This window comes from Typopeltis vanoorti, chromosome 11, assembly GCF_054136105.1.
Source record: "Typopeltis vanoorti isolate ZY-2024b chromosome 11, IOZ_Tvanoo_1.0, whole genome shotgun sequence".
NCBI lineage: Eukaryota > Metazoa > Arthropoda > Arachnida > Uropygi > Thelyphonidae > Typopeltis > Typopeltis vanoorti.
This window is the reverse complement of record NC_143559.1, coordinates 85,901,457-85,921,380: the sequence shown is the minus strand read 5'-3', so window position 1 is coordinate 85,921,380 and position 19,924 is coordinate 85,901,457. Positions and strand designations below refer to the sequence as shown.

General features: G+C 36.4%; 1 protein-coding gene across 2 annotated transcripts in view; it reads right to left on the bottom strand.

Moving 5' to 3' along the window:
• LOC150101821 (twinfilin-1-like) overlaps positions 1–19,924 on the bottom strand; it is a 106,490-nt gene that overhangs the window by 26,221 nt on the left and 60,345 nt on the right. For both annotated transcript variants that reach the window (XM_090400146.1, XM_090400147.1), the window contains exons 5-6: positions 9,696–9,791; positions 5,849–5,950 (exon numbers count right to left, since the gene is read on the bottom strand). In XM_090400146.1, coding sequence (XP_090256272.1) covers positions 5,849–5,950; positions 9,696–9,791 — 198 coding nt within the window. The remainder of the gene's footprint in view (positions 1–5,848; positions 5,951–9,695; positions 9,792–19,924) is intronic.

Genomic DNA, 19,924 nt, shown 5'->3' with positions numbered 1-19,924 from the left:
TGAAAAAAATAACATGTAAGAAAGTTTTAAAGCGAATAAAAGTTGAGCAGCTCTCAGATGTAAACTGTAGACTAAAATACAGAAATATTATTGAAAAGAAAATGAAAGAGTTTGAGAACAGGAATCAAACCTTGGAGATTCAGTGGCAAACTCTGAAGGAAACATTGATTGATTCTGCCAGAGAGGCATGTGGTGAGGTTGTGTGCAAAGATAAAAAAATCAGAACTCCCTGGTGGACACAGGAAGTTAAAGAGGCAGTGAAGGAAAAGAAGAAAGCATATCAAAAGTTCCTGGCAAATAAGTCAGCTTTTACTCTTACAGAATACAGAGACAAATGTAAGAAAGCTAAACAGTGTGTAAAACTAGCTAAACAAAAGTCATGGGAGGACTTTGGCAAGAATATAGAAAATAAATATCAAGAAGGTGGCAAAATATTCTGGAGGTTGTTGAAGAAGCTTAGGAATGGAGGAAAGAGTGCTGTAAAAGGAATTAGAGATGATAAAGGTGAAATGAAAACAGGAGAAAAAGATATCCTTGAAGTATGGAGTAATTACTTTGAAAAACTGCTAAATGAAACAAGCAGTGATGACAGCACAGTGATAAAAAACACTGACCAGGCATGCAGTCAGGAATACATATCCATACTTGAAGTAGAAAAAGCCATCAAAGGCTTGAAATGTGGAAAGGCAGCAGGAGTAGATGATATTCGACCAGAAATGCTGAAGTATGGTGGTATAAGGGTCTTACAGTGGCTGCACTGCATAGTTCAGAAAGCCTGGACAGAGGGACGAATTCCCGATGATTGGAGTAGAGCTCTCATAGTACCCATATATAAAAAGGGAAATAAAACTGAATGTGAGAATTACAGAGGTATTTCCCTACTGAGTGTTCCTGGCAAGATCTATGCAAGTATACTTGAGAAACGGTTGAGAAGAATTGTGGAAGAAAAGCTTGGTGAAGAACAAGCTGGATTCAGGCCAAATAGAGGCTGTCAGGATCAGATCTTCACTTTACGACAAATAGTCGAGAAAGCATGGGAATATAACAAAGATCTGTATTTAAGTTTTGTCGATTTGGAAAAGGCATATGACAAGGTGCCAAGAGAGAAGCTATTCAATACGCTGCAGTTATATGGTGTCAATGGGGCATTATATCAAGCAATACTGAGTCTTTATTTGAGTTGTGAGTCAGCAGTTAGAATTGAAGGAAGTACAGGAAGATGGTTTAATGTTAAATCTGGTGTGAGACAAGGATGTACATTATCCCCTCTGTTATTCATTATCTATATGGATCACATTATGAAGGAATGTGGTATTAAACCTGATATCAAAATTGGAGATGTTAATGTCAGCTCTTTGCTTTATGCGGATGATGTTATACTTCTAAATAAATCCGCTACAAGTCTGCAAGATTCTCTGACTAAATTGAATAGCTGTTGTAATAGATATGGTATGAAGGTCAGCAATAAAAAGACAAAGACAATGAAAATAGGCAGAATCATTGAAAATGTCAACTGTGTTGTGAATGGAGAACCTGTGGAACAAGTAAAACATTTCAGCTACTTAGGCACAATTTTTACTGAAGATGGTAAACTAAATATAGAAATAGACAACAGAATCAGCAAAGCTGGTATCGTGGGAACTCAATTGAATAAATTCATATGGAATAAGAAAGAAATTAGTCAGAACACTAAATTAGCTGTATACAAGACTGTGTTCAAACCAATTTTAACTTATGGATCTGAGAGCTGGGTCAGAAGTAAAACACTTGACCAAAGACTAGAGACCGCAGATATGAGAGTCCTGAGAAAGATTAGAGGCGTGAACAGATGGCATCAACGGCAATATCATATTAAAAATGAGGATATTAGGAAAGAACTTGACATTGTCAGCATCCAGGAATGCGTTAGCAGAGCTAATCTCAGATGGTATGGTCACTTAAATAGAATGGGAGAGGAAAGATTAGCAAAACAGGTGTTCTCTGCCAGGTTGGCAGGAAAACGACCCAGAGGAAGACCAAGATATAGGTGGATTGATACAGTACAAAGTGCCTTAGACAATAGAAATATAAGATCTGATAATGTTGGAGTCTTGACAAGTAACAGACCGATTTGGAGGAAAATTGTAGATAGGAAGTTAGTAATGATGTAATTTTTTCATGTAGTACTGTCATATCCTGTACACCCCTTGAGGGTACATGGCAGGAATTTGATGATGATGATGATAAATCACAAAGGCTTATTCTTTGTGTACTGTACATTTGCATATAACAACGCCATTCTATTCAAAGCTTTAGTGTAATTTCTTTTTTATTCATTGGAAATTCTTATTACACCCCCAAATCACCAACACTGCCTCCATTAAAGCTTATAGTCAACTACCATAAATTGACTTTTGTTTTCAGATCTTATCAAAATATGGATTTTAGTCTTTCTCAACTCAAATAGGTGAATTAGTATTTAGATTAATACTCTTACCACTACCAAACCAACTTGTTTCTAACCTTTATAAATTAATAAAGCTACAGTTATGTCTAGAATACAAGCCTACTTATCATTCATTATCAGCATGTACAGCTGACTCACCACAACAAACATACGAATCACAAGAATAGTCTGATACAGTGGACATTTTGCTATAGAGAATTCAGAATAGCACAGTGGAATTAGACTGTGGCTTCTCAGCAGTGTGTTATCGCAAATTTGTTATAAGTCAACTGCATGCAAACAGTTATAAGAGCTTTGGTAAGAACTATCTAGTGTGATGTGTACACTGCACTGCATTGATTTGCAGCCTTAGGATTGCCTTTACATTCATTTTTTAATCAAAGGACTATTACATCATGATAGTTAACAAACAAAAATATTCACAATAAAAAAAATTAGCACTAAACAATATCAAAATGTATTATATGTAAAGAATTGAGAGAATGTTGGTGCAATGTGTATTTGATCATGTGAATGATGAATTTTGAGACCAATTTTTTTAAAAATAATTGGAGAGATTTTATTGGCAAAACTACTCAGTAATAATTCCACTCTAAATGGAACAGAACAAAATTTGTTATTTACAATCTATTAAAATCAAGTTAAAAATTAAAACAGATCCTACATGATCCAAATTTACATTTTAATGACAAAATCAAAATGCATGCTCAGATTGCAAAAGAAAGAAGAGCTAAATTATGTAGTTCATCATCAACATCTAATTCCTGATATGTACCCTTCAGGGGTGGGGTCCAGGATAATTATGATAGTACTACATGAAAAAAGTTACACCATTAGTAACTTCTAATCAACAATTTTCTTCCAAATTCATCTGTTATCTATCAAGACTCCAATATTGTCAGATCTTATATCTGTTTTTTAAGATGCTTTTTACTATATCAATCCATCTACATCTTGGTATTCCTCTGTTTTTTTTTCTCATGTGAACCTGGCAAAGAACACTTGTCTGCTAATCTTCCTGTTCCCATTCTATTTAAATGACCATACTACTTGAGATTAGCTCTACTAACACATTTGTATTTGGTGATAAATACTATAGCTATTCCTTTTCCCTGATTGTTATTGCCTGAATATAACATTTTGTATTTGTTGCTTATAAGGATCTTACCTGTTTTGTCTTCTTTATGTCAAAGAAGACAGTCACACTTATTATGTCGATCTGGTACTTCTCCAATTCTTAGTTCCATTTCCTTTCCATGGATGCTTGTTATGTTGACAGTGCCAATCTTGAACTCCGTTGATGTCGAATTGGTACATGTTCCCGTCATTGACTTTTCACTGTTTGCTCTGGTTCTCTGATGAAAACAACAGGGGGCCTTGTTTAACTGGGCAATGCCTCAGCGAGCATTGCCCAGTGAAATCAGTCATGTTGTCCCATCATTTTGTATTGTGGCTTAAGCCAATAAGAATACAATTTGGTTAGTTAAATCCCAAATTGCCAGCACATCCTCATTCATTCAGTATCCAAGTAGATACCTAACATGGTACACCAAGAGAAGGTGAGGATTGGACATTAGGTCAGAAGACCTGGTCGGTTCTCTGCATATTATTATTTTTATATAATTTACATGGAGGTCTCCTCTCAGTTATACAGTGTTGACCCTTAAGCATCCCAATTATGTAGTTAAACTTGCTAAATGTCATGCTTCTAATGTCATTCCCAAGAACCAATTGGGTGAGGGGAGAATATTTTTCATTCCAAATTCACTGTTATGTGCCATCCACTCATTTGTCTCTTGGTGATCTTGTGAATAAAGGCTCCCCCCCACTCCACTCAACTTGTTGTCCTTTCTTTCAGCAATTATAAGTTCAAGTTGGTAAGTTCTTTTATGTTGCCCATTCAACTCTTTTGCAGTCTTCCTTTTCTTTTCATTTCTTCAATCTTCTCCAACATAGCTAACTACCATTTCCAATGATTCATCAGCTCACATAATATGTCCAAAGTACATCAACTTCTGTTTAGTGACCATTACCTCAGCAACCACAACAGAAGCAGATATTCTGACCTAGAAGTGAACTGCCCCCCCTCCCCCCCACTCAATGAGTGCCAGAGAAACAGTTTGACAAGTCACTGTCTCACAAAATTTATGTTAATCACAGTCTAAGCATGGTTTAAAAAAATCTATAGGAAAAGGGAACAAAAGTTAAATGGCCTGAGAAACCTGGCTACAAATAAACAAGACCCCAGAAGTATAAATGGATCATACCTAAAGATAGTCTTCAAGTCACTGTCCTGCTAGTATGTTGTATAAATTACTAGTGAGGTATTAAATTTAAATCGGTACAGTGCCTATGACAAAAATGTTAGTATATGTAATTATAGAGATTAAGCATTTATGCATTTCTGTTAAAATATGAATATTAAAAGTATTGAAATCATCTTTATTTTCAAAATAAAAATGATTTTGAAAGTTTTCACAGAGTTTCTTACTGTGTTCTTAAATAAGGATAAACCCACTACCCAAAAATGAAAATATCTTAAGACAGTCATTCCTATTTAAGGTTTGGTTGTATAACATCTTCAGCTTTTCTCTTTTTTATATAGTCTTTCTTGAATGAAAAGGCTTTCATAAAGCACTTCAGTTTTTATTGCAGTGAACTTTGACAAAAAAACATCACATGTTAGGTAAGAATAATCTGTCAGATTTCTGGAATTTTATATAATCTTAATGTTCTTCTAAATGGACAACTGCTGACTTATTCATTTCACCACAAAATAAAAGGAAGCAATTCAAGGTGGTATTTAAGACTGTTATGGCCTCTAAGTTATAATTATTAAGACCACCCTCCCCAATACTGAATAAATTTCAGGTTATCTATACTGAAGTGGAGGTGTAGCTTATCTAGTTTATGCATAAATAAACTAGATAAGCTATCATTCAATTTAGTTTGAAGGTTATCTATAGATTTACAGAATGTAAGAGTAACTTTTCTGATTAATTTTGAATGCAAAGAATGAATAACCTATTGAATGAATTATAATTTTTAATGGAAAAATTGTATTTGATGAGATGAAGGTATTGTTCTTATATATAAAAATGCTTCTATAAAGTAAGACATGAGCCCACATTAAGTATGAGACACAGCATTGATGCATCCTTCAGTGTTTTCTTTATATAGAATAAAAATGGAAGGCTGCCATCAGTCTGTCTTGCCTTTAGGTTGCAGTTACACAGAACAAAGCTGAAATTCTTCAAAAAGTCATTCTTCATTAAAATGACTACAAAGAAGTTTTATTAAAATGTTTGTTAGACATCTTAATTGATTTATTCATTTGATTAGGCCATTCCAAATACCACTGAAGGCTTTGAGCCACTAACAAAGGAGCAGAAATATGCTTACCTCATTTTGTTTTATTTGCTGAAGTTCTTCTTCTGCATTGGTTAATGGAACTGGATTCTCTGCATGCATGTGTTTAATATACCCCTGAAGACTAACATCTTCCTGAAAGTACACATTAATAGTTAATGAATTTCAAGTAAATTTCATAGCCATTGTTACTTTATTTTAATTCACTTTTTAATTTTACACAACTGAATGTTAAAAGTTAGTGATCCTGGAGTTAAGTCACAAGTGCCATTAGAATTTATTACACATATTCACGAGAATAAATTTTTATTACTGCAAATATTTCTACCAGGAACTAACTGGTCATCAGTGCATCGGTATAATCACAAGGTAAAGGCTAGAACAAATAATGTTAATCTTATTTAGAGAGCTGAGTCACATGCCAGAATACCACCTAGAGGATGGCTACAAAATAAAATAAGATTACAAGTGAAGCCAAAATTGAAATTAAGTAATTGATTTTAATATAAATTTAGATAATAAATTGAATAACACAGCATTATATTAAAAAAAATAATAATAAAATTTTAATTTCAATTCAATTTTGGCATGTTTATTGTTAACTATTTCCTAACACAGATAAGTGTTAGGAAATAAGTAACAGTTTCATAAAGGGAAGATTTATGAGTCAAACAATAAAAATAAATGCATATAATTTTGCATGCTATGAAATTATGAAAATTTAATGGTGGAAAGTTAAAAATAGTAAACAAGAAAGAAACAGTAAATTAACCAACAGGCACTCACTGATTCATCTTCACTACATGATTCACAGAGCTTTTTTATTAATGAAAATAATATTTTGCATGTAATGTGTTTCTTCTTAATAATGTCCTTATAACGTGTTTGCATCCTTTATCATTTGAAACTCCTTCCAGTGGACACAAATGTTTGGTTAGGTATACGTTTCTAAAACATACCACTTTCAAACACCTGCCTGGGTTCTGAGCTTTAACATGCTTATAAAATTTTGGTAACTTTTACCCGCAGTTTTATATTGTGGAAGCTATGATGGCTTTGAACTTCTGGAAAATCACATTAAATGTAACCTGAAGTTCATCAATTTTTAAAAGGACTTATTTTTAATGATATTAACAACATCAAACAATTTTATCAAAAGATGTTTTATTAACTGCTTATGTTTCGCTGAATTTCAAATCAGCATCATCGGAGCACAACACAGCTTAACAGTGAGTAAGTGAAACAATACAATCGCAATGGACAAAAGATCCAAAGTCCTATTTTGCACCCTCTAATGTTGTTAAAAGCATTATAGCTATGTGGGAGTTGCTCTTAAAATAAGTCTCCCAAATTTTTGGCAAATTAATGCAACCATATTTGTTCAGGTTAGGAGAATTCTTCAAAGCCATGGCTGACTCAAAAATTAATATTTCAGATCTGTAACAATTTCTAAATAGCACATTTGTTTTCTTCCATCTAATCCTGTGTGAAGGAGTGTCCAAAGTGTGGTCTGCCAGTCCTGACATGCCATAGTAATAGTAACAAATGTATTTTTAATGTTCTTCAAGGTGGATGTTAACTGATCTTCCTGTTTTCCCATAGTAGCCAAGTCAGGAAACTTCATACACTCCAGGGTGTGCTACAGAATGAAGTTTATCCTTCGGCGAGCAGATCAGAGTTGCAGTTTAACATGAGGTTTGAATGTGGAGCGAAGGCCATGTTTCATCAGTACTTTGGCAATCTTTTCTGATGTACCTCTGACGTAGGGAATAGAAATGTTAATGTTGTGTTCCTGTGTATTAGGAGAGGGAGGGATAATGGGGCTATGTAGTATTTTATCTTAGGAATTGTAGCCATTGGCCAAGAACATACGCACAGATATTTGAGTTCTGTGGACAGAGTTGTATCATTAGAACAAATGGCTCTATAAGTGTTTTTAAAATGCCATATTGTTGGACCGGATGATGATGTGATTGTTTATGTAGGTATTTTCCTGTGTGTTGGCTTTCTGTAAATGGAAAAAGACAGTGATCATCTGAAAGTCACCTGCCTCTGTGAGCAATATTTCAAATGATTATATTTCACTGCTATTTCATATCATTTGCATAAAATTAAGTTTGGTTAGCATAATTAAGAAAACTGATCCTGAAAGTTATTTTGAGGATCAAAATGAAACTGAATTTCTATCTCATATTTTTTGATGACAATGACTTTTAGAGAAAATTTTTATGAGATTAGTGTATAGTATGTGCAGTCAGTAATTATTAACAATATACTTCAGAGAGAGTAACTGGCTGATATAAGAAAGAAGAGTTAATGTTCATGCTTCATTTAAGAAGGTATGTTTTGGTTTCATTAGGCAGAGAAACCGTACATCTGACAAACGGCTAAACAGTTGGATATCTGCAGTTCTTTGAATTTATTATAATTATTTGATGATGCCCTTTATAACCAAGACAACTTTTACAATAGTTTGATTTAACGTGTTAAAAAATACTACATCGTGGAAACCTTATTTGAAAAGATTCAAGTACTGTAGTACTTTTTAAAAGTCTACTATATACTGTTATGAAGCTTTTGATTATTAAAGGAGTGAAGGTGATTTTCTTTTGTCTATGTTTCTTGAGGGCACACATGTTTTGACCTTTACCTTTCCTAAAACCTGCTTGTTCTCTGACATCTCTGCCTGAACTTTGGCTTTAATCCTATTTAGAAAGATCTTTAATAAAATCTTATTTACATGAGAGATTAAACTAAGAGTTCTATAGTTCTTGCAATCCTTCATATCTCCCTTCCTGTGCAGTGGTATGAAAATCAACTTCTTCAGTCTCTAGCTCACTCATGATCCTGTCTTCCACACCCTTGTAATCAAATTTATGAAACACTTAGTCCTCCATCCCCTGTGGCCGTAATTAACTCTGCTGGGATTCAATCTGCACTAGAGGCCTTGTTAAGCCTGTTTAATTGCTCTTTCAATCTCATGCCTAAAGAGGTTCAAAATTGAAATTTTCCTTATCTTCTCTGTTGTACAGTTCCTTACAGTACTCTTTTCACCTGTTATTGATTTCCAGCACTTCTGTTAGTACTACTCCATTCCAGTCTCTGATGATACTCAATTTAGGCTTTAACTTGTGCTTTAGATCACAAACTAAACAAAACATACTTCTGTAACTGTGCACTTCATCAATCAGTTCACTTTACAGACATGTATAATGTCTATGCATTATGGGAAGGGCGACTACCCAAGACTGGTTTTGACCTTTATTGAGGTCTCATCTCTCTCTCATATCTTTTCTGGATCTGGCTCCTGCTGATGAGGCATCAATAAAGGTCTAAACTGGTCTGGGTAGTGGCCCTCCCCATAGCATTACACATGTCCGTAAGGATATGTGGTTTGCCTTATGGATAGTAAGGTAATTGATTAACCTCTATATACAAGTAGCCTAGTCGTGGAGTTACTTCAAATGCAGTTACTTCACTTTTACACTTGGATAAAGGATGAAACCAAGAATATAATTTCTTGGCATCTTTAATTTATAGTATAACCAAGTGAAAAAACTTTCATCAATAAAATAATGTTAATACTTCCTCTCTTTTTTTAAAGTGTGAAATTAAAAAAAAAAAGTTACATTGTATGGTGCAATTGCAAGAATTCTTGTCAGAAATTGAAACAACTCACAAATGCAGATTAGATACATTCAAAATATGAAAAAACTGAATTGAAGAAAAAATAGGTTTCATTTATACATTTTATCATACGTTCACACAAAAATAAACCTGAAGCAAAAAAAGGGACATTATTAATGTTAGTAAAATATACTCAAATTTCATCATTACAGTGACTGAAAATAAATATGAGAACAACAAAAAAAAAGCATACTTTTATAGTTCCAAATAATTCACATTTGATATGTCCACCTCCAAATTCTTTTTTCATTGTGGCTTTTGTTGATGCATACAGCATTTTCTGTCTAACCTATTTAAAAAAAAAAACATAAGGACTATATATGTTCTGTTTTCTTCATAAACTTCATGTGCAATATGTATCCTATCATCCTATCCAGAAAACTTTTAAAACATATACATTACTAGAGTGGATGAGAGAAGAGTTAGATAATCTAGGAAGTAAGTATAGTCGTATAATTTAAAATTATATATACACACACACACGCACTATTCTTAACAGAGATCCAACTTGTGAACTCTAACTATATCAACAACCTTCTAAGAACCACTACAGAATTTGAGAAATTTATGCTCGTCTATTCATTCACTTTATCCTTTGACCCCAGAATTATATGACTTCTCAAAAATTCGCATGGAAATACTGAACTTAAACCCACTGTAGAAGGCATTGATTCTCCTACATATAAGCTCTCAAAATACACTATCTACCAATAATTGTCCAGACATCCCCTTTTATTTGAAGTCATGGAACATTCCAGGTTTGTTAACAATATGAAAACCAGTGTACAGATAGTAGGAAGCAGTATTTCATCGTAGCAGTTGAATACAGGTGGTATGATAACATGATGTGAACCCAGTGACTGTGAAGTGTCAGCATGGGTTGTCACAATGGTGGTATGTCCATGCATGCCATTAACGCTCAATTGGAGCATCCATTTGTTGGTCACGTTGACAACGTGACCAACAAATGGAAACATTTTGGCATCACTAGTGCAGTAAACCCAGGACAGCGCCCAAAAATGACTGACAGGGACAGGAAGGTGTTAAAATGGGTGGCACGCAAAAACCGGCTACAATCAACACAGACTATTCATGATGAGTTCCAAAGCACCAGTAACACCATGGTGAGCACTAATACTGTAAGAAAAGAACTATTTTACTGGGTTTCCATGGAAGATCAGCAACACACGAGAGCTGAACATCACAACAATGAACAAGCCAGCTCACCTAGCCTGGTGCAAAAAGTGTATGAACTGGACAATTGACCAGTGGAAAACGGTACTATGGAGCGATGAATCAAGGCCACACCCAGCCCTGATGGCAAGGTGTGGGCGTGGAGGCAGCCTGGTGAATGCTTGTTACTACAGTATGCTGTAACCAGTAAAGTTTGGTGGAGGAGTAATGGCATGCGGTACATTCAGCTGATTTGGAGTGGGACCACTGGTCATTGTCAGTGGTTCCATAAAGGCAGCTCAGTACCTTGATATTCTGGATAATCAGGTGCCCTACACTGTGGAGTTTTTAAAGAATGGACTGTGTTACTATCAAGACAATGCCCTTGCCACAAAGCTGCAACTGTAATAGAATGGTATGAAGAGATGAGTGTTAAACGACTGCCTTGGCCTGCACAGAGTCCTAACCTCAACCCCATCGAACACCTGTGGGACAAATTGGAACTGCAATTGAGTACAGAGCAGCATGTTCACAATCTGTCACTGAACTCAGTGTGCTGCTTTGATGGAGGAATGGAGACAAATTCCACCTGATGGCTGCCACACATTGGTGGAAAGCCTTCCTCAAAGGGTGCAGGAGGTGATCAAAGTCAAAGGCTAACATACCCTATATTAGGGTTCGCCTGCTGGTATCAACTGTAAATTGTTAGTGTCCAGACAATTATTGGAAGATAGTGTATTTGGCTAAAACTCTAAAATGTTTATCTGACTCGATCTCTTTTTTCCTCAAGAATTCTGAAGATTTTGTTTCGAGTGTAAAAGACTTATATATCAAAAAGATGAAATTATGGCTAGTTTTGATGTAGTTTTTCTTTTAAGAATGTGCCTACAGAGGAAGGATAAATTATCAAAAAAAAGTTTTATCTCTATTGACCCATTGCATTAATTGTGGTTATTTCCTTTAAGATACTATAGGGTGGCCATAAAATAACTTTCCCTCTTTGGAGGCATCTGTAGCTAAAACCAATAAATAGAATAAGACCAAATTTTATATTGAGACTTTTGAAGGCATGGGGAGATGATTTCTGCAAAAAAAAGATTTAGTACTAAAAGTCACCGATGGAGGAAATTTTAGCACTGCCTGAGCTGAAAACAAGCGGATAATTACATTCAAGGCAGATAAAATGGAATAATAACATTTCAACGGTGTAAGCGACAGCCACGTCACTCATGCATTATAGTGATAATAAGAAAAATAATTAAACTAAAACAACTTGCGAGAGACACAGAAATTAATGTAGTGATTAAACTCATAGGAAATAATGTTTTATGCATCAGAATCAGGGTACCCTGGACCACATACACAATTTTCAATGTGCTGACCTTTCTTGTGTACAATAAATTGCATCCGGTGTGCAACATGCCCTACAGCTGAGCGTAAGGAGTCGGACTGGATCTTCATAACAGCCCGTTTTATGCTCTCTTTCAAGACAAGCAAGTTGGGAACGCCACTAACATACACAACGGATTTCAAATACCCTCATAACCAAAAGTCACATGGAGTGATGTCCGGGGATCGAGGTGACCATGCCGTCGGAAAGAACTGACTGATAACCCTCTCATTACTTAAATGCTGGAGTAAAAGGCACTGTACTGAAAGTTCAATGTGTGGCCGTGCTCCATCCTGCATAAAAATTATGGAGTACAAACATTGTCTTTGCTGCAATGCAGGAATGACAAAATTTTCCAGCATTTGTCGATAAATTTCTCCAGTAATGGAGCAGGTTACAGGACCTGTAGGGGTAATATGCTCAAAAAAGTATGGTCCTATTATGAAATTGGCTGTGAAGCCACACCACACGGTGACTTTTGGAGAATGCAGTGGTACTTGCTGGATCGCTTGGGGATGTTCAGATGCCCAAATTCTGCAGTTGTGAGTGTTGACCGGCCCATTCAGATAAAAATGAGCTTCATCACCCCACAATATTCTCCAAGGCCAGTTATTGTCAACCTCCATTCGGGAAAGAAACGTTAGTGTGAAAGTCATGTGCTTATCATAATCTGCAGTAGTTAGTGCTTGCACATGACTGAACTTATACAGATAGAAGTGAAGCATGTTCTGTAAGATTTTTCAGACTGCACCATAAGCCATATCAAATTTGTGAACTATTGCACTAGCGCTTGGACCAGTACTGGTCCCTGTGTTGTTGAATACCGCAGTAGCAACGTCTGCTACTGTCTCTTCTTGCACTCCTTTCTGTCCTCTGCCAGGTCTAACTCCTAAGATCCAGTTTTTTCAAACTTCTTAATCATAGCTCTCAGTGCTACAGCTGACATAGGACCTGTACGCAAGTTATGAAGTCTTCTAAATTCATGAAGGGTCGCTACTACATTGCACTGTTTAGGGTAAAACAACTTAACAAGTAAAGCACGCTGAGGCAAGGTAGAACTCATATTGAGCACAATTCGTCAGTCATTCGAATAACTGCCTGAACGTTCCCAATCCCTTTTTAAGTGGAATTGGTGGCACTGATGTCGCATATGCACAGTAAAATTCGCATAATCCTTTTTACCTCAGTTTACTGCAAATATTTGACTTACTCCAAAATTTCCCCTATTGGCAAATTTTGGTACTAAATCTTTTTTTTTTTTGCGGAATTCATCTCCCCATACCTTCGAAAGTCTCGTTATAAAATGTGGTCTCATTCAGTGTATTAATTTTAGCTACAGATACCTCCAAAGAGGGAAAGTTAATTTATGGCCACCTTGTACTTACAAAACTTTGACTTAGCCATGGGCAATCCTATATCTCCCATACTAGCAAATTTATACTTAGAAACATTTGAGAAAAAAGCTATCTCTTCATTCCTATTATTATTACAAGTGACTCCAAGGAGTCGTTAGACTCATCATGGGAGGCCCTAAACATCATGTCCATCACAACTATTCGACATTCACACAGTATCTATCATACTTTGTCTTGAACTCATTCACCGTAATAGCACCCACAACAGACTCTGGAAGTTATTCCATTCATTCACCACTCTAAAAGTAAAAAACCCAGCTCTAACACCATTACTAACCACACTCTTGCCCAACTTCCATGGATGTCCCCTAGTCCTCCCACCACAGTCTTGTTCTCAAAAATATCCTCTGAATTAATCCCATAGATACCCTTCAGCAATTTGTATGTCTCAAACATATCTCCCCTTTTCCACCTATCAACTAATTTCTGCAACCCACAAATCTTCAACCTGTTTTCATAAGGTTCATTCCATAGACCTGCTATCATCTTGGTCACTCGCCTCTGGATCTTCTCAACCTCCTCCCCATCAAGAAGAAACCTAGGTGACCAAATCTGGGCACGGTAGTCGAGATGGGGGTCTTATCATGGCTCGATACAGAGGAACAATAACTTACTGATCTCAGCTCATCAAAGTATTCTTCAGTAACCAAGTGATTTGATGAGCTGATTTAGCCACTTTTGCAATGTGTCCCCTAAACTTCAACTCCCTATTCACCAACACTCCTAAGTCCTTGGCCTCATCAATCTCCTGGAGTACAGTTCCACCAATGTGATATACTGCTGCTAATCTTTTCACCCCAAAATGCATAACCTTACATTTTGCCACATTAAATTGACATCCATTCTCCTTAGCCCAGACCTCCAATCTATCCAAATCATCCTGCAAAATTTTGACATCTTCTGCATTCACTATTGCCCTACCCAACTTTGCATCATTAGCGAACAAATGAACCGTTCCTTTCAGATCATTCCCTATATCGTTAATCAACAAATTAAACAGCAGTGGTCTAAGAACAGAACCCTGTGCACACCACAAATCACAGGCCGTCTTTTGGAGTCTACTCCTGAGTAAACTACTCTCTGGTATCTTTCCATCAACCACCCTCCTATCCATCTCACCAACCCTATATCCATTCTCATATGTTGCAGTCTATGGATTAGAATTCCATGTGGTATCCTGTCAAAGGCCTTAGCCAGATTCAGCAGTATCACTGTAAGCACATTTACCCTTATCCAGTTCAGCCATCACTGTGTTATAAAACCTGAGCTAGTTACTGAGGCATGATCTACCCTTCACAAAACCATGCTGTCCCCCATACAGTAGCTCATTTTTATCAATTCATTCCTGTATTTTTCCCTTGACTACTTTCTCCAAGACCTTGACAATGACTCCTGATATGCTGATCAGCCGGTAATTTGCAACAATAGTATTATATTGTTGTGGTGTTCTTTACGTTCTATCTTAAATCCTTGTCGTACTAACTAAGCCTGAAATCTCTAACTTATCTCTCAGGGGCTACTTCTCTATTCGGAACTCTGGCAAAATTTATTTATTTTAGCTGCACCAGCCAGAGTCCTAGTACAGAAGAATTCTTGTACAAAGAAACTTTCCCAGAGTTTAAGTGTAACCTAATCTTATTAAAGTATTAAATGCCTATAGAAACTTCAACATTGCAGTCATGGCCTAAACTTTCTTTAATTTCCCCTTATTTGCAGGTTCGAACTTTAGTGAGTGGTAATTTCAATCTCATGCTCAGACAAACTCAGACTTACACAGAAAAACATGTTTATTAATTATCAAAAATTCATACAATAAACTTTTACATATCAAGGTATGTCATATCAGAATTCTAATTCATTAGCTGAGCTACAAGGAACACATTAATTATCTGAACACTCTAATTTTACACCTATAGATTAAGTAAGCACATATTTATCATGAAATAGTAATTCAGATTTCTAAGTAAAACTTGCTAACAAAGGTCAATTCACATTCATCTAAGTGTTTCATACTCTCAGGCTTTCAGACTACTAGTCCAATATAATTAGATTAACGCATTACTGAGCACAAAGGTCACTTAAAAGTTCTCTTTCTTCTCAAATCAGAAATCTCTTCTTCTATCTTTGCCCCAATAATCGTTACAAGAATAAGGAATTTACTGTACTTTACCAGTGTCCTGAGAGGATATCGCGCTTCTTTTCGTCCGTCCTTTGTTGTCATATGTCTTTCTGCTTTATCGAGTCACGTCCACACGGAGATTACGCTGATCGACGCAAAACCACCATCCCTTGCACTTTGCCGTATACATGCTCATCTACTGGATAGATATCGTCATCTTGGCTGTCCTTTTTGAGGAACTTATTCCGCTGTTTCACATCGGTAAACTATTACCGATGGCCCTAGTTGTTGTCTGCCGTCAGCTCCCGTATAACATGCCCAACTCCTTCAGCTAGCAACCGGGAAGGAGAATACTTCCAGTGCCAAGTGCCATCGATCAGTCAGCACTCTGCTTGTCCATACGAGAAAACAGGAACAGAAAAAACGGGGGGGGGGGGGGTTTCAAACCTGAGTGAACTTGCTTTTTATTCTTCTTTTTAGCGCCTTCTTTTCGTAATGGAGGATCTCTCACTGTGCTCTCCTATTCGCCCCTACGCTATTGCATCACACTTCTGCTACTTGAAGAGCGCTTCCGTTGCGCCGTGACATCATCGTAGGCAGTTAGCTAGCAACCTTTGAACCATTGTTTGCACTTAGTTTTACATTCTTATACAGTATAATTTAGACATCAATAATTTTTACAATATAATTCTATTTTGACATACAATTTTCTCCTCAACTTTACTTCTTTCTAAGGTAATTGTAACAGGTTTTCTTTTATATTTTTCTTAATTGACCAATAGTGCAAGCATTTCTAGCTCAGAATTTTGTTTCTTGTTAAATCTTGAATGAATGACTTTTTTGTTGAAAGAGTCCCCATTCAAGATCTAGCAGTAATCTTGGATCCTCCTTTATGCAGTGGAACTATTTTCTCCTCTTTCCACCCCTTCGGGACTAAAGCAGACCCAAGACTCAGATTAAACAATATGGTCAAGGGCGCTGACAATTCTTTAGCTGCTTCACGTAAGACCCCGTGCTGGTATACCGTCCAATCCCACAGATGTATTCACATTAAGGTTCTGTAATAGACTATTCACCTCCACTTCATTCACCACAATTCCCCTATAAACTAATGGTTCCTTCATTCCTTCAATTGCAAAATGCTCACTTAGTAATTCCACTATAGACTGATTCAGTGACCTCCCTACCATCGGCATTCCTTAAAATCGTTCTTCCGTGTACAGTTTTTCTTTTACTTGCAGCATATTGAAAGAACTGTTTGGGATTTTCTTTAGCTTGCATGGCTAATTTCCTTTCATAATCCTTTTTTGCTTTTCTTACCACACTATTAAAACCTACGTTATGGAAGATATATTTAGATGATATTTTCTTAATCTGGAGTTATGGACTTGGTTCCTTAAAGGAGTTCCTAAACCATCTCAACAGTCAATACCTGAAAATTCAATTTAGTTTGGAATTAGAGATTGATGACTTTCTCCTGTTCCTGGATGTCAAACTCACTCGTGTATCTGAAAAATTGAAAATCTCCATTTACAGAAAATCCACTCACACCAATAGATATCTTCATGCACAACACAATCCAATCATTATCCGCCTCAAAAACTTGGTATTATCTCTATGCTACACAAATGTGCTCACTCCCCCCTCTGTGAAGAAGAGGACATCAACCAAGAACTAGTTTCTTCTTACAGCATTTCAGAAAAATGGTTATTCTAAACAGGCAGAAAGCTATTATTTAATCCACCTCCTCACCATATTGAAGACAGAAATAATGTAAAAGGCTATATATCTCTACTGTATATCAGCTCCGTTTCTCCTAAGTTTGCTAAAGATCGCAAAAAAAAATTTTTTAATTCCTACTTCTTTCACTCCTCTGCCCAAGCTCCGTTCCTTACTCAGTAGACCTAAGCCAAAACATAACAGCTTAAAATATCCCAGCATTCACTGTGTTTGATGCAACTGCAACATGCCATATTTTGGTCAGACTGAAAAATCCATTGAATTACATCTGGAAAAGTATATGAGAGACATCACATGGCAGAACTAGAGCCAGAGCACTGTCTAATAACATCCTCAATTCTGCTGACACTAACGACAAAAACTATCGCTCATCCAGGTCAAATGGAACAAAACGGAGAACATTTTTAGATGTTATGATGAACTCAAAAGAAGAGGAATCTAAGGAAATGATCCTCAATCAAGTACATCTCAACACTAATCTCAGCTATAATCTGATTGCTATTAGCTGCAATCCAACTTTAGCATTCACGTGCCCACCAATGAAGTGGTGCATGAAACATCTTCAAATGTCAATAAGTTGCCATTAGGAGGTTATATTGTAGTGTGTAGTGTTCGTGCAAGCTCCTGATAAGATAAGTATTATTTTCAGTTATTGTTGATAAAATTACTTAATATTGCGTAGTTTTGTTTGCCTTGCGTATGTTAGTGCATCTGTTTGTGTGTTTTTGGTGTGTTATAACTTATAATTTGATAAAACATGTTGCAAATAAGTATGGCACCTGTACAAAGGAAAATGGCAGCCAGTAATGATGGTTCACCATCTTTATCAAAGAACGGTAGTATAAAAGAAATGAGTCAGTGTACCAGCTGTGAAATGTACGCTTTGCGGAGTGCGGTCGGAGTGTGGTTAGAAGATAATAAAGGATTGAATGTGTGTAGAAAATGTAGGGAGAATGAGGAAATGAAATGTATTTCGGATCATGAGTGTGATATTTTTGTCAAACTTCAGAATGAAGAAAATAGGGATATGACAAGACATGGCAAGGTTGTACATGAGAATCGTGAGAGTGTGAATATAGAAAGTGTGAATGATAGTATTAATGATTTCTCAGAGAATAAAAAAGATGAGATAGATGCATTGAGTGAGATCGTGTTGTTGAATGGTGCGATAGAAAGGGCAAAACAGCAGCTAGAGTGCATGAACAAAAGTCGACTGAATGAACCAACCAATAATAAAAGGTATGACAGGAAAAATAGACCTATGAATGTGAACATGAACAAAATGAAGGATAGAGTGCTGTATGGAGACCCTTTAGTACGAGGTGTGTTAGTAGAGGATTTGACAAAATCATACCAACCTGGTGCGACCATAAAGGATGTAACCGAATCTATTAGAGAGCAAAAGGATAGGGTGAAAGAAATGATTGTTGTGGCAGGTATGAATGATTTGAAAGGAGATAAAATGGAAATGATAGAAGACCTGAATGAATTGTTTGAGGTAGCAAAAGAAAAGAGTGAGAGAGTTAGAATGATTAGTCTTTTACCACGGTATGACAGTGAAATGTTTAAAAGAAGGGCCATAATTGCGAATGACTTTATGCGTAGGTTATGTATGACGAGTGGTGTGGAATTTGTGGACGTATGGAGTGAGTTTGATAAAAAAGATGAGATAGATGCATTGAGTGAGATCGTGTTGTTGAATGGTGCGATAGAAAGGGCAAAACAGCAGCTAGAGTGCATGAACAAAAGTCGACTGAATGAACCAACCAATAATAAAAGGTATGACAGGAAAAATAGACCTATGAATGTGAACATGAACAAAATGAAGGATAGAGTGCTGTATGGAGACCCTTTAGTACGAGGTGTGTTAGTAGAGGATTTGACAAAATCATACCAACCTGGTGCGACCATAAAGGATGTAACCGAATCTATTAGAGAGCAAAAGGATAGGGTGAAAGAAATGATTGTTGTGGCAGGTATGAATGATTTGAAAGGAGATAAAATGGAAATGATAGAAGACCTGAATGAATTGTTTGAGGTAGCAAAAGAAAAGAGTGAGAGAGTTAGAATGATTAGTCTTTTACCACGGTATGACAGTGAAATGTTTAAAAGAAGGGCCATAATTGCGAATGACTTTATGCGTAGGTTATGTATGACGAGTGGTGTGGAATTTGTGGACGTATGGAGTGAGTTTGATAGGCGAAAAGATTTGTATAAGATGGAATGGCTTGCATTTGAATAGTTACAGTGTAAGAAGACTTGAGAAAGTGTTGCTGAATGTAGTGGATGTGCATATTCAGGGAAACTAGATTTGTTAAGGGGGGGGGGGGAGTAGATATATATAGTCCTTAGGGAGGCAGTTGAAGTAAGAATGAATATAATATGCCAGAGCAAATAAGGACAACAAATCAGAGTGGGATAGTTAATATAAGGCATCAAGGTAGGGTTGGGGCTAATGGGGGTCTTAAATTCATGTACACTAATACTAGGAGTATTAGGAACAAGAAGGAAGAGTTTCTGGCCATGGTTGGCACTTCCAGACCACAGGTTATTGGTATTAGTGAGACATGGCTGACTGTAGATGA